At 49.3% G+C, this 15,221-nt stretch overlaps 1 protein-coding gene across 1 annotated transcript in view; it reads left to right on the plus strand.

Moving 5' to 3' along the window:
• Positions 1 to 966, plus strand: part of ASS1 (argininosuccinate synthase 1) — a 52,064-nt gene extending 51,098 nt beyond the window's left edge. The window contains exon 15 of the mRNA XM_027556579.1: positions 681 to 966. Coding sequence (XP_027412380.1) covers positions 681 to 726 — 46 coding nt within the window. The 3' untranslated portion in view covers positions 727 to 966. The remainder of the gene's footprint in view (positions 1 to 680) is intronic.
• Positions 967 to 15,221: the final 14,255 nt, after the last annotated feature.

Here is a 15,221-nt window from a genome sequence, read left to right on the forward strand (position 1 = left end):
AAACCTCTGGAAATCACTAGTAGGGGTGTTAACCATACCTGCCTCACAGGTGTGGTGGAAGTTCAAGTCCAGGCCATGGAAATCAAGCACTCCACCCAGACCCTGGTGCCCAGGAAGGGCACGGTGCCTGGCAACCGGTCTATCAGGCTCTGGGTTCTTAATCACTAGCTTCCTTCTCCTGGGGGAACGGGGTCAAAAAGAAGGCACGAGTCTTTTTCCTTTCCCTGATAATGTGCCCTCAGCACAGACCCACTTTCTCCCAGAGCCAGCCTCCCGTCCCTGGAGCCAAGACCGGGAGAGACATCGAATCCAGGCAGGCCGTCACCTCCACCTCCCCGGCTCCTTCACCCTGTGTTTTATGACTCTAACCCTTTCAAATGGCTCCAAACACACTGGGTTTTCATAATGGCCTCTTCACTTCTCCCATCGCCAGTTAAACGCTTTGTCTGCAACAATGACAAGCAATGTTTTCCCCCTAAGATAAATTAATTACATTATCCTGATTGGAGGGCAGGAGGGGCCAGGGCAGGAGAGGAGAGAGGGAGAATAAAAAGAGAACTTCACACACGTCTTAACAAACAGCTGCCCCCCGCCACCCCGGCTCTGCCTGAATTAATTGAACTGAGTGCATGTTGTTATTGTTAATTTACATTTTCCTTTGTTTTGAATCTGGTTTACAGGCTGAAGGAATATCATCGCCTCCAGAACAAGGTCACCGCCAAATAGACCAGCTGACAATGCAGAGCTGGGCCGCCTCACTTTACCCATCTCCCAAGTGTAGCTGCTAATTGTTGTGATAATTTGTGATTGTGACTTGTTCTCTGGGTCTGGCAGCGTAGTGGGGGTGCCAGGCCTCAGCTTTGTTCCAATAGTCCCCTGTAGCCCACAGAAGTGGTCCACAGACGGAGGGATGGGGCGGGGAGCGGGGGGCTGCAGTGAGGAGAATTAAAAAAAAATTATACATTAGTCTTTTGTTTCTTTATTTCTGCAGAGAGAGGGGTAAGAATGTGTGTGTGTGTGTGTGTGTGTGTGTGTGTGTGTGTGTGGCAGATCATGCTTTTCTTAGACCAACCTTTGTGTTTTCTGACTAAAGTGCTGCCGAAGGCCACGTTTTGCCAGAGAACCCATTTACCTGGAAGAACTGACCCCTCTCTTTAGCAAAAACCATGGAATCCAGAAGAGACCACCCCGGTCAGACTCTAGCCCAGTAGCCTGGCAATTTGTTAGCAACTGTGGCCCTGTGGCACATGCCAGGGAAACCCAGGAGAGCTTAAGTGACAAAGCTGGGGGCAGTCCAGCCCACAGCCAACAATGAACTCCTGGGAACGGTGGCCATGACCGGCCACAGCAGGTTTCCCCCCTAACATGGCTGGGTGGCCTTGAGTAGTCTACATCATGGAGGAGGAAGAACTTGAGTAAGAAGAAAAGCTTGAGCAGAGAGGACAGCTGCAGACAATTTGGCGGTGGTTTGGAGGTGGGGTTGGGGGCGGATAGTCCATCTAGCCTGCAAGGTTCCCTCCATCCTTCTTCCCCAAACCAGGAACCCAAAGCCGCCATGTTTGTACTGGACTCTACCCACCTTGATCAGATTTGATTGGACCATGGCTGGACACCTGACTAGAGCTGAGCCAATCAGAATCTCAGTCCCAGGGATTGGGCCTGGGGAAACGGCCAGAAGTGAGGAGTGAATTTAAACATGGTGGGATGCCCTGTGCTTGGACCAGCAGAGAGGGAAAAGGAAGCAAGAGGGAGGTGAGGGGAAGCAAGAATCTCTGGTTTAGAACCCCAGATACAGAATCCCAGATACCACAATGCTCTGGTAGGTATGGTGGGAGCTGGTGGCATTTCTTAACTTGGATTCTCTGAGACACTGTTTTTCTCACAACTGATTACTATTTAGAACTTAGTTAAACTGGTGAGATACTGGGAAGGTTTGAGTGCTGGTTGTTCTGAACCCTGTCCTGGTTCTGACCTCTACCCCCAGTGCTTTTGTTAATGAGGGTTTCTTTCAAAAGAAAATTTGTCTTTAAAACTTTTTACTCTTTTTATGAAAGTTACAAATGAATTCCTCAATGAATCTTAGCTTTGTGCCAGACACTTGGCTACACACTTTATTCACCTTATCTCATTAAAAATTCAAAATGACACTGTATGTGTGTTAGTTGCTCAGCCGTGTCCAACTCTTGGCTACCCCATCGACTGTAGCCTGCCAGGCTCCTCCATCCATGGGATTTTCCAGGCAAGAATTCCGGAGTGGACTGCCATTTCCTTCTCCAGATTTTCCTGGCCCAGGGATTGAACCTGGGTCTCCCACATTGTAGGCAGACTCTTTACCATCTGAGTCACCAGGGAAGCCCAAATGGCACTGAGGTAAATGCTTTTAAGTGTGTTTGGCAGAGGAGGCAATTGAGATGCAGAGAAGTTGATCTGGCAACGTTCAGTCAGTTAGCAAGTGACAGAGCCAGGAACCGAACCCTGGCCTGGCTGACCCCAAAATCTTGTGTGTTTATATCCTTAATCATCATTGGGCTGCGTCTTACTTTAAAAAACCTTGTAGAAATAACTATCACCAATCATCTCACCACTGAATTATAAACACTGCTTATACTTAGTGTATTTCTTCACAGTCATATTTTTCTATGATTAAATATTTTGTAGAGTTATTTAGGTTAAAAGTATTTTAAAAGCAAGTATTTTACCTAATTTTAACTTTATATCATAGTTTTCTACATCAAAAACTCAAATTATTTCAACCACTGCATAACATTTCATTATATCATTAATCCATAACTTATTTAACCTTTCCTCATTTATACTGTTGTTCGGTCACTAAGTCGTGTCTGACTCTTTTGCACCCTGGTGGACTGTAGCCCACCAGCCTCCTCAATCCATGGGGTTTCCCAGGTAAGAATACTGGAGTGGGGTGCCATTTCCTTCTCCAGGGGATTGTCCTGACCCACGGATCAAACTTGAGGCTCCTGCATTGGCAGGCGGATTCTTTATCGCTGAGCCACTAGGGAAGCCCACTTTCTCATTTGTAGATTTCTTTTTTTCCGTTCTAAATTTTTATCCTGCCTTTTGTTGGATTGAATTGAACATTTTTAGTAGTTGGCTTATTATTAGCTAAACCTTTTGCCTTTTTTAAAGTGAGTTCTCTAGGGTTTACAATGTTCATATATCTTTAGCTTATCTAGTCTACCTTCATGAATGTTATACCATCTCATGTGTAATGTAAGGATGTTATAAAAGTATACCATCTTAGAAACATTTCACTTTGTGCTTTTGTTGTCATATGCGTTGCTTCTACAAAGGCCCACAATATGTTGCTATTTTTCTTTAGATAGTCAAATATCATTTTTAAAAGATTAAAAAATAACAAAGGTGTGTGTTTTCTATTTATCCTTGTGTAAGAGTGGTAATATTTCTTTATAAATATTTTATAGCATTCACCAGGGAAGCCATCCAGGCCTAGAATGTTTTTTCATTTCAGGTCAGTTCAGTCACTCAGCGTGTCCGACTCTTTGAGACCCCGTAAACCGAAGTATGGCAGGCCTCCCTGTCCATCGCCAATGGAGTCCACCCAAAGTCCACCCAAACCCATGTCCATTGAGTCACTGATGCCATCCAACCATCTCATCCTCTGTCATCCCCCTCTCCTCCTGCTCTCAATCTTTCCTAGCATCAGGGTCTTTTCAAATGAGTTAGCTCTTTGCATCAGGTAGCCAAAGTATTGGAGTTTCAGTTTCAACATCAGTCCTTCCAATGAACACCCAGGACTGATCTGCTTTAGGATGGACTGGTTGGATCTCCTTGCAGTCCAAGGGACTCAAGAGTCTTCTCCAACACCGCAGTCCAAAAGCATCAATTCTTCTGTGCTCAGCTTTCTTTATAGTCCAACTCTCACATCCATACATGACCACTGGAAAAACCACAGCCTTGACTAGACAGACCTTTGTTGGCAAAGTAATATCTCTGCTTTTGAATATACTGTCTAGGTTGGTCATAACTTTCCTTCCAAGGAGTAAGCATCTTTTAATTTCATGGCTGCAATCACCATCTGCAGTGATTTTGGAGCCCAGAAGAATAAAGTCAGCCACTCTTTCCACTGTTTCCCCATCTATTTGCCATGAAGTGGTTTTTGGTTGGATGCTTTTAAGGTATAAATTCAGTTTCTATGATTTATATTGGGTTTACTCATGTCATGGGCTTCCCAGGTGATGCTAGTGGTAAAGAATCCACCTGCCAGTGTAGGAGACGTAAGAGATGCTGGTTCGATCTCTGGGTTGGGAAGATCGCCTGGAGGAGGGCATGGCAACCCATTCCAGTATTCCTGGCCTGGAGAATCCCATGGACAGGAGCTTGGCAGGCTGCAGTCCATAGGGTTGCAAAGAGTCAGACACGACTGAAGTGACTTAGCACACGCACGCACTGCTGTCATCCATTTGTCTCTTTGATCAACTTTGGGTAATTCATATCTTTTGAGGAATTTGCCCATTCCATTTAGATTGTTAATTTTATTGGTATTAAACCTTTTCGAGGTATTTTCTTGTTACCCTTAACTGTCTATAGGATCGATAGTAATGTTCCTCTTTACTTACCTTGGTGACTTGTGTCTGTCCATATTCTTTTTATTTTTATTTTTTCAGGGATTGCTGAGACACGCAGAGAATTTTTACTTACCACATATGTTAACATTTATTTTTACTTGTAGAACAGAGTCACAGATAAGAGCAGAGCATTAGTAAGTATTAGTAGGGCTCAGGGGTCTAGCATAGCACCCAGTACACAGTAGACTGTCCTCCCTTCTTGTTTTTAATGTTTAATTTTTTATGGCTGTGTTGGATCTTCTGTATGGGCTTCTCTCTAGTTGTGGGGCGCAGGCTCTAGAACATGTGGGCTTAAATGCCACATGGCATGTGGAATCTTAGTTCCCTGACTAGGGATCAAACCCATGTCCCCTGCATTAGAAAGCGGATTCTTAACCACTGAACCACCAGGGAAATCCCCTCCCTTATTCTTGATCAAAGTAACCAAAAGCTTTTTGCTGTTGTTGTTCCTCTTTACACTTTCCCACTTTTCCGGCTTTCTCTTTTCTGCTGATTTTCAGCAATTTGATTACGATAGGCCTTGTTATGATTTTCTTATGCTTATTCAACTTGGCATTCATTGAGTTGACCCTGTGGATTTTTATCAAATTTGGAATGTTTGCAGATTTTTTCTGCAAATTGGTTTGTCTACCCTCCTTCTCCTTTCTGGGTCTCTAATTATACATATCATAGACCATTTGAATCGCTCCCTAATCTCTGAGACCCGGGGCATTCTTCTTCTTGTTTAGTCTGTTTTCTCTCTGAACTTCATTTTGTGCAGTGTCTGCTGCTGTGTTTTCAAGTTCATTGATCTTTCTTCTATACTCTCAAATCTGCTATTCATCTCATCAAGTGTATTTTTTCACTTCAGGGTTTTTTTTTCATCCGTACAGCAGTCATTTTTATATCCAGTTTCTCTCTGCATCAAACTTATGTTTTCCTTTACCCCCTTGAACATACGGAACAAATTCATAATGGCCGTGTTAATGTCCTTTCTGTTAATACTCTCTTTCCTGTCACTGCTTGGTCTGCTCCTATTGACTGATTTTTCTCTTAACTATGGGATTTTTCTACCTCTTTGTATAGCTCATAATTTAAAAATATTGACACTGGGCATTGTAGCCTTGCCTAGTCAGATTCTCTTGTATTCCCTTGAAGAGTATCAGACTTCTTTAGAGAAGGCAGTTTAGTTACTTATAGATTAGCTTGCCTGGCGGAGGGCACAGCAACCCACTCTGGTATTCTAGCCTGGAGAATCCCATAGGGTCACAAAGAGCTGGACGTGACTGAAGCAACTTAGCCCGCACGCGTGCAGATTAGTTTGAGCCTTCAAAGATTTGTTTTTAGGTTCTTTTAGGGCAGCTCTAGTTTTTGTTCTAGAGATAATTTAGCTCTGCTTCTAAGGTGTAGTCTTTCTAGGGTTCTTACTTGATGACTTGTATTCAGTGAGGTCTCTCCTCTCTAGCTGGAGGAAGCAAACAGTTTCCAGTCCTTTATGAGATTCCTGGTAATTTTTCTTTCCCTTGAAAATTGTTCTTATGTATGCTCATGGGATTTCACGCTGTACTTGGGGAGATTTGTTGTTGTCAATAAGTTGTGTTCGACTCTTTACGACCCCACGGACTGTGGCACGATAGTCTCCTCTGTCCTCTACAATCTCTCAGGGTTTGCTTAGATTCACGTCCATTGAGTTGGTGATGCGCTCTAACCATCTCATTCTCTGCTGTCCCCTTCTCCTTCTGCCTTCAATCTTTCTCAGCATCCAGAGATTTGCACTTGCCCAAGTCTCAGCTGAACTCTATGCAGATGGCCAAGTTCTCTCCCTCAGTAGCTCCCTCTTCTCTGGGAGATGAGGAGTAGCCCCATAATTTCTAATTGTCCTGGTCTCCCTCAAACCCCATCTGCCTTCCTAGCAAGCTCACTAGACTCTTTGCCTCTCCTCTCCATTCTGCAGTTTGGGGATTATATTCAGGCACAAAGCTCGGCAATAGTAGGTCTCACCTTGTTCGTTCTTTTTTCGCAGTACTGGACTCCCCATTGTCGAATGTCTGAAAATAGTTCTCCCTTGTGTTTTGTTCAATTTCTATTATCCAGAGCTTGTGGACTCAGTGTGCTGAGTGCCTGGTCTTAGTGGCCCCATAACATGCAGGATCTTAGTTTCCCGACCAGGGATAGAACCCACATCCCCTGCATTGGAAGGCGGATTCGGCCACTGGCCCATCCGGGAAGACCCTGTAGGATAGGATCTTAATGGGCCCTTTTCCCTGGGGTATTGATGGACCCAGTGGGCCATCAGGGTTGGAGCCTGGTCAGTCACCGCTCCACGCAGAGGCACTGCAGCATCATGGAATCTGGTCAAAGCAAATAAAAGCTGCCCTTCATGCATGCCCTGGGTGATCAGCTCAGAAGACCCTTTCTTTTTCTCCTTCGTGCTGTGGGGGCACCACAACCATCAGAGTGAGAGAAGGGTGCGGAGGGGAATGAGGCTGCACAGATCTGAGTTCAGATCTTGCCTCTGCCACTTCCTAACTAGGGACCTGGGGTGACTTCTTTAGTATTTCTTACTGGCATCAGTATCCTCGGTTATAAGAGCAGGGTAACAGTAGTACCCACCCGGGGCTTCCCTGGTGGCTCAGTGGTAAAGAATCCGTCTGCCGCGGACACGGGTTTGATCTCTGATCCGGGAAGATCCCACGTGACTTGGAGTAACTAAGCCTGTGCTCTAGAGCCCATAGGCCACAGTTACTGAGCCTACGCGCTGTGACTCCTGAAGCCCACACACCTAGAGCCTGTGCTCTGCGACAAGAGAAGCCAGCACAAGGAAGAGAAGCCCCCGTTTACCACAACTAGAGAAAGCCCATCAGCAACGAGGGCCCAGCGCGGCCAAAAATAGATAGATACAATTATTTTTAAAAATTAAAAAAAAATGTTTTTTAAATGGTGCTTCCAGGCAAGAGTACTGGAGTGGGTTGCCATTGCCTTCTCCGATATAAATGTTATACATGTGCACATTTATATGTACACATACACATGTGTAGACATGCATAGACATGCACACACACAGAAGTGCATATATCTGAGATGGACAGCTTGATAAATTTCTCCCTATGTATTGACCTGTGTAACCATCACCCAGATAAAGCTATGCAATCTTCCCAGTGCACTAGAAGCCTTCCATGATGAGATGGGTGGAAACCATAGGGTTAAAAAAAAGGAAAGAAGAATGCCTGCCTTCTTTTTAAAAAATATTTATTTATGTATTTATTTTTGGCTGTTCTGGGTCTTTGCTGCTGCGTGGGCTGCTCTCTAGATATGGTGCACGAGCTTCTCATTGCAGTGGCTTCTCCTGTCGCAGAGCACGGGGTCTAGGTGTGAGGGCTTCGGGAGTTGCAGCTCCTGGGCTCCAAAGCACAGGCTCTGTAGTTGTGCTGTGGGCTTAGTTGGTCCGCAGCATGTGGGATCTTCCTGGATCAGGGATCGAACCTGTGTCTCCTGCATTGGGAGGCGGATTCTTTACCACTGAGTCACCAGGGAAGCCCACCTTCCTTCTTTTCAAAATATATGGGGGCATGTTGGGCAAATAAGAAAGCTTCAAGCCACCTGGGCTGCCCCTACCACAGCGTCCCTGGATGACCGGGGGTCAGCGAGGGCATCTTGCTTGTCCGATAAGAGCTCCGCGTTGTGATTGGTTCCTGCCCCGCAGGATTCCAAGAATGGGTGACTGGGTGAAGGAGGCTGCACCTGCCTGTGACTCTCAGCTGATTTCTCCTGGGACATTCCAGCTCCCAGTGCACCATGCTCCCTGCCCCATTCTGGGGAGGGGGCACAGCATGGCGGGCTGGGCAGGGAGGGGGCAGGACACCGCTTCTGCCCTCACCAAGCCACCTCTGGGACCCGGATGGAGGGCATCCCTTTTTCCACTTCTGGTGCTCCAGTGCCCAAACAGAGGGAGGAGGAACAGACAACAGAAGCTGCCAGCAGGCCAGACTGCCTGGAGCGGAGGCTGGACCCTCAAAGAGCAAAGGAGATCAGGGTCGCATCACGCCTGGTCCCAAAGCTGGCACTGCCTGCCCAAATGGCGGCATCAGGCACCCGCCCCCGCCCGCAGCCTGGCCCCCTGCTTCTCCCACTCCCCGGGACCCCAGCCAGACCTTACGCTCGAGACTCTCTGCTGACTGTCCTTTCCCACCTTCACACCTTTGCTCACGTGAACTGCACCCTTCCCTACTCCCTTTCCTGAAAGCCAAGAGCCCATGGAGCTCAGGCCATGGCCACAGCCCAAACCAGCCCACCTGGTGGGGCCACAGTTGGCTTCCCCTGGATCCCGAGCACCGGGGCGGCTACAGGGAGGAGGCAGCAAGGCCCTGGCAGCCGCCAGCCAGGCGCCGAGCTGATCTGCACGCGTCTCAGGCTGGGGAAAGGGCTCTCCTGGGGTCAGTGCAATCGATATCTCATCTGTAGCCCTCCTAGCGGAAGTGATGGCTATTGGAACATGGTAATGGGTGTTGTCTAGTGGAAGAGACTAATCTTCCCAGCTGTGGTGGGCTCTGCAGGTGGCCTTGCCGCTGCTCACTGGCTGCTGCCGCCCGGGGCCGTCCAGGCACTTTTAAAGCCACAGCGGCCTCGCTGCCTGCTGGCATCTGTCCTGGTTTCCCGGCAGCTTCCTGGCACGCCTCGAAGGTGACCCTAATCCTGTTTTTCTGGGCACATCTGGGGAGACCGAAGCCAGTGATTCACCCAGGGTGACTCAGTCAGTCAGCCAAGGGCCAGAAATAGATTCTGGTCTTTAGACTCCTGATCCAGTACTACACGACACACTGGCCACGGCTAACTACAGCCTTGGGCCATACTTGGCCTTTAGGTATGTCAGGGTTTTCCACTGTCTGGCTCAATGCTTCTTAAAAAGAATAAATAAGATTCAAATGCCATCACTGTTGGCCATAGTCGCTACCGCTCCCCAATGTCTCATGCTTCCCCCTGCTTTACACATCTCATTCCCCATCTGACCTTAGATCACTGAAGCCAAGGTCTTGGTATAGAGGGGTGAGGAGGAAGAGAATCGGCCTCCTCCCCTGGAGAAGAGGAGCCACTACCCCACCTTCCTTACCCTGGCTCACAAGCCACAGAGGTCTGATAGGCTGTAAGCCCCATGAAAATAAGGGCTGTGTCTGTTTCGCCCACAGCTGTGGATGACCTTCAAGGGCACGTTTCAAAAACATTAACTGAGCAGCTTCTATATTCCAGGCGCCATGCCAGGTCCTGGAAAATATCAGCCCAGCTAACACAGAGCCCAGCTAACACAGATGCTGGAGTGGCTTTCACAGACTCACAAGCTGTAAAAAGGGCATTTGAAAAGAAAGGGAGGGACTAAGAAGTCCTAACCACTAGACCACCAGGGAAGTCCCTCCCTTTCTTCACCTTCCAAGGCAAGGGGTGTGGATTCAATCCCTGGTCAGGGAACTAAGATCCCACATGCCTCATGGCCAGAAAATCAGAACATAAACAACAGAAGTAACATTGTAACAAATTCAATAAAGATTTTTTTTAAAATCTTTAAAAAAAAAAAAAGAAAGGGAACCCAGAGGTTGTGAAATCCAAGCCCTTTGTTTTACGTTTGGGGGAAATTGAGGCCCCAAAAGATTAAGGAATCCAAGTCCACCCAGCAACTGATCTTAATTTTAACATCAGCAGCTTCACCTGCATCAGCGGGAACTCGGCAGAAGGTTAGTACCCTCTGGGGGGCAGGGGGTTGGTGAGGGGTGTAGTCCTAGACGCTTGTTGCCTCAAGCAGCTTGATGTCCTAGAAAGCTGTTGAATTGACTCTGCCACTCAGTTGCTGGGTGGACTTAGTCAGATTCCTTAACCTTTTGAGGGTCTCAGTTTCCCCAAATGTAAAACAAAGGACTTGGATTTCACAACCTCTGGGTTCTCTTTTTTTTTTAAGATTTTTTTTAAAATGTGGACCATTTTTAAAATCTTTATTGAATCTGTTACAATGTTACTTCTGTTGTTTGTGTTCTGATTTTCTGGCCAGTGGGATCTTGGTTCCGGGGCCAGGGATTGAACCCATATCCTGTACATTGGAAGGTGAAGTCCCTCCCTTTCTTTTCTTTTGTTTTTCCTCCCTTTCTTTTCAAATGTCCTTTTTACAGCTCCTGAAGCTGTGAAAGCCACTCCAGCATCCTCTCCATGTAGCTCCAGGGTCCCTGCGGGTGACAGCCAGGAAATCTCAGTGAGGTCAGATCAGAACTTTAGACGTGGTTCCAGCCCATTTGTCTGAGTTCCAGATGAGCCCAGGCGAGAAAGGACTCCAGGCTCATTTTGTTGTTGATTTTTGAAATGTTGGAGCTGTGTTTTGCCACAGGGGGTGCAATGTTTCTTGATAAATAGGCGGATTCCTAAGTTGGGCCCTTCTTGTCTGTTTTACAAGCCACCTGGGTGATTCTGATGCTTGCTGAAATTTGAAAACCATAGGCCTGGAGAGACAGAGGCCAATTGCATCTACCGAAGGGGAGGCCTGGTAAAATGGGCTCTGTGATGGTTCCTCATTTCCCACCTTGCCTCCATCGGATTGGGAGGGGCCGAGTGCCTGTGTGTTTAACCAGGACTCTGCAGACTCAGCTGCACTGGCCATGCTTACCAGCCTCCCTGAGGAAGAGGGACAGAGGTTCCAGGGCCCTGGAGTGCTCCCGGCAGACCCATGGTGACAGTGGAGGGCACAGTGGTTGCAAACTCCAGTTAGAACTCAGGTGGACCTGGATTTGGAGCTAATTACTTCATCTCTCTGAGTCTCAGTTTCCGCATCTGTAAAATGGGCCCAATAATCGTACTTACTGTTTGAGGCTGGCCTGAGGAATAAATAATACACTTAGCTTAAAACAGGGCAGGCCCCTGGTAACTGTCCAAGAAATGAGAACTGGTGTTCTATTATTATTGGGCTTTCCAGGTAGCTGCTGCTGCTGCTGCTAAGTCACTTCAGTCGTGTCCGACTCTGTGTGACCGCAGAGACAGTAGCCCACCAGGCTCCCCCGTCCCTGGGATTCTCCAGGCAAGAGTACTGGAGTGGGTTGCCATTGCCTTCTCCGTTCCAGGTAGCACCAGTGGAATAAAAAAAAAAAAAAAAACCATCTGACAGTGCAGGTAGACGTTAAGAGACGAGGGTTCGATCCCTGAGTTGGGAAAATCCACTGGAGGAGGGCATGGCAACCCACTCCAGTATCCTTGCCTGGAGAATCCCATGGACAGAGGAGCCTGATGGGCTACAGTCCATGGGGTCGCACAGACTCGGACACAACTGAAGCAATTCAATGTGCTTGCACGTTCTATTATTATTACTACCTTCTATTTTTCGGCCATTCTGCGAAGCAAGCGGGATCTTAGTTCCGCTTCCAGGGATCAAACCCGCGCCCCCCTGCAGTGGAAGCCTGGCGTCTTGACCGCTGGGGCGTCAGGGAAGTCCTCGTTCTGTTATTATTAATGATGGTAACTCCACCAGCACCCCACCACACACTTGCTTCCTCCTGGGCTCCTCCCCCCACACCCTGACTCCGGGGTGGGCACAGGCACCAATTGGGACTAATCACGACATTAGTCACCCCCACCGGGGCTCCCAGGGACCCAGCCGGCCACTCAGTTAAGACGGTAATGAAGCGGCTGCAACACAGGAGGTCTTCCCATCTGGGACCCCAGCTGACCCGACTCCTGCCTGAGGTTTGAGAAATCGCCATGCGGACTCCAGAACTCCCAGCCCGGCTGTTTATGCCTGGTGTGATCGTTTATTTATGTCCATGGCGCACAGGACAGGCCGGCTCCAGTCTCCGTTTGTTCTCAGCGTTCTTCCCTGGGGCCTCGCCCTGCTCCTGCCAGGCCCTGATCGTGAAGACAGATGTCCCCACCATGGCTGCAGCCAAGGCAGCCCCTAGTCCTTCGGCACCACTCAGAGGTTGGGGTGGGGGTGATGAGACAGGCGTAGGGGTCCACCCCTTTCTCAGGGTGGGAGTGACCCAAGGGTGACCCTCTTACAGCAGTGGGTAAGAGACTGTGAGGCCCCAGGAAAGCTTTGGAAATAAACACAGGTGGGCTCCACGCTGGGCACTGCCTCCACTCGCCAGGTGATCCCTCTTGGGGGAATACGATTGCTTCCTCGTTTCTTTTAAAAAAGAATCTGTATCGAAGTGTAACTGATTTACAATGCTGCTTTAATTTCTGCTGCATGGCAAAGTGACTCAGTTATACACATACATACATACTTTTTTAATATTCTTTCCCATTATGCTTCATCCCCAGTTATTGAATCTAGTTCCCTGCACTACACAGGAGGACGCTGCCGTTTACCCATCCTATTTGTAACTGTTGGCGTCTCCTAACCCCAAACACCCATTTTCCCCTCGTCCACCCTCACCCCTCGATAACCGCAAGTCTGCTGTCCAGGTCTGGGACTGTTTCTGTTTCGAAGGTAGGTTCATTTGGGTCATAGTTTAGATTCTAGTGTGTGATATCACATGGTAAGTAAGGTAAGTCAGAAACAAGGCTTTTTGTTTTATTCGATGGGCTGCTGCTTTTATTCGATGACTATTTATTCCCCATGTCCTAGGGGCTCTGCATTATTCTAGGTGCCAAGGACATACCTGAAGACACCCCCTACCTCCTTGTCCCAGAGGAACGGTGCTGGTGGTGGTTTAGTTGTTAAGTCATGTCCAACTCTCGGCAACCCCATGGACGGTTGCCGGCCAGCCTCCTCTGTCCATGGGATTCTCCAGGCAAGAACACTGGCGTGGGTTGCCATTTCCTTCTCCAGAGGATCTTCATGACCCAGGGCTCGAACCTGCATCTCCTGCAATGCAGGCAGATTCTTTACTGCTGAGCCATCATGTTGGACAGTGGTCCGAGCTGCCTCCGAGGACAACGAGCAGGGGCGGCCATGTGAGAATTTCAGGGAAGGGCATTCCAGGCAGAGGGAACAGCACGTACCCTGGAGGTTCAAGCATCTGAAAGGGCTGAGTGGGTTCAGGAGTGAAGGAATGAGGGCCGAGGAGGTGGGTGCAGCCGGGTGGCCCAGGGCTCCATGGCCCCTGGGTTTGCTCTAACAGCATCCAGAACAATGGGTGGCTCGCATGGTTGAGAAGAGCATCCCCAAACCCAAGAGTCCTGCTCTCAGAGATCCGAGCCCCTTAGCCCCATCCTCCCTTCCCTCCTGCGTCCAGGACTCAGGAGGCTGGTTGCCCTGCCCTTGGGAGCATGTTGGCCCCATGTGCCCTTAGGGGCAGCGTCTCCCTGGATGGGGGGCGGGAGGGGGGGCACGGTCCCTGCTCTGTCTGAGCCTTCCCAACAAGGCGGCTTTGTGTGACAGCTCGGAGGACCCCAGCACTCTGCCCTAAGCCCTCTGCAGCAGCCTGAACGGAGCTCTGAAAGGCGGCTTTATCTGTGTCCCGGGGCAGGTTCCTGGGAAGCGGGCGGCCAAGGCTGGCACACGGGCCGGGCAGCAGCCTCAGGCCTGACTCCTGGGGCCGCAGATGCAGAAAGAGGCCAGGGACTGACAACTGCCCTGGGAGGGTACAGCCTGTCAAAGCCCCGCCCCAGAGGGGGACAAGCGGACTCCTCAGGCATGCCGGTCCCCCCTCCCCACCCCTGCAATTTGCTCCCTCCATGGCACTGGTCAGTGACATGGCCCTTTGTGCAGCCCCTGCCCTTTGGGAGGAGGGAGGCAGGTAAGGCTGAGCCGCCTGTACCCAGATCCCCACTCCCTTTCTCTGATCCTGGGAAGCATCAGGGTGGAAGCAGACCATCGGGGAGGGCAGCCTTCCAAATGAAAAGGAGCTTCAGGAAAGACCTGTGCACGCTGGTGACTCATAAAGAATTTGCCTGCTAATGCAGGGGACGTGGGTTCCATCTCTGATCCGGGAAGATCGCACGTGCGACGGAGCAACTAAGTCTGTGTGCCACAACTACTGAGCCTGCGCTCTAGTCCAGGAACCGCAGCTCCTGAAGCCCGCATGCCTAGAGCCTGTGCTGTGCAACAAGAGAAGCCACGGCAATGAGAAGCCTGCGCACCACAACGAGAAAGCAGCCGTCACTCACCGCAACCAGAGAAAAGCCTGCACAGCAGAGAAGACCCAACACAGCCAAAACCAAATACTAAATAAAATATGTTTTAAAGAGAAAGAAAGGCCTATGCCCTAAGCCACCCTTTGGCGGGCTGGAGGTGAGGATGAGAACAAGAAAGAAGTTCCTCCAGCAGCATCTCTGTCCATCCCTGCTTAGCCCCAGTTAATATTCACCATGGTCATGATGTCCATGACATTCCTCCCTGGGTTTACCTCTGAGGTCCACACCTTTGTGCAGGGGAGGGCAGTCCCATTTTATAGATATGGATGCAACCTCTTTAGGCAGAGAGGTTAGACTCTGCCTAAAGGGACCCAGCTGGGGAGAAGCAGAGCCAGGATCTGAACCCAAGAATGTCTGAGGCCACAGCCCAGGCCCTGAGTGCCGTGCCTCCCAGCTGAGCTGGGTCTGCTCGCCAGACGACAGCAGTGGGGTGGAGAAGCCACACGTCAGCTCCATCTGTGGACACACCAGGTAGAAGAATCAGGAGGACACCTGGTCATCCTCCTGCAGGGACCCACTTACTGCTATTAT

This window comes from Bos indicus x Bos taurus, chromosome 11, assembly GCF_003369695.1.
Source record: "Bos indicus x Bos taurus breed Angus x Brahman F1 hybrid chromosome 11, Bos_hybrid_MaternalHap_v2.0, whole genome shotgun sequence".
NCBI lineage: Eukaryota > Metazoa > Chordata > Mammalia > Artiodactyla > Bovidae > Bos > Bos indicus x Bos taurus.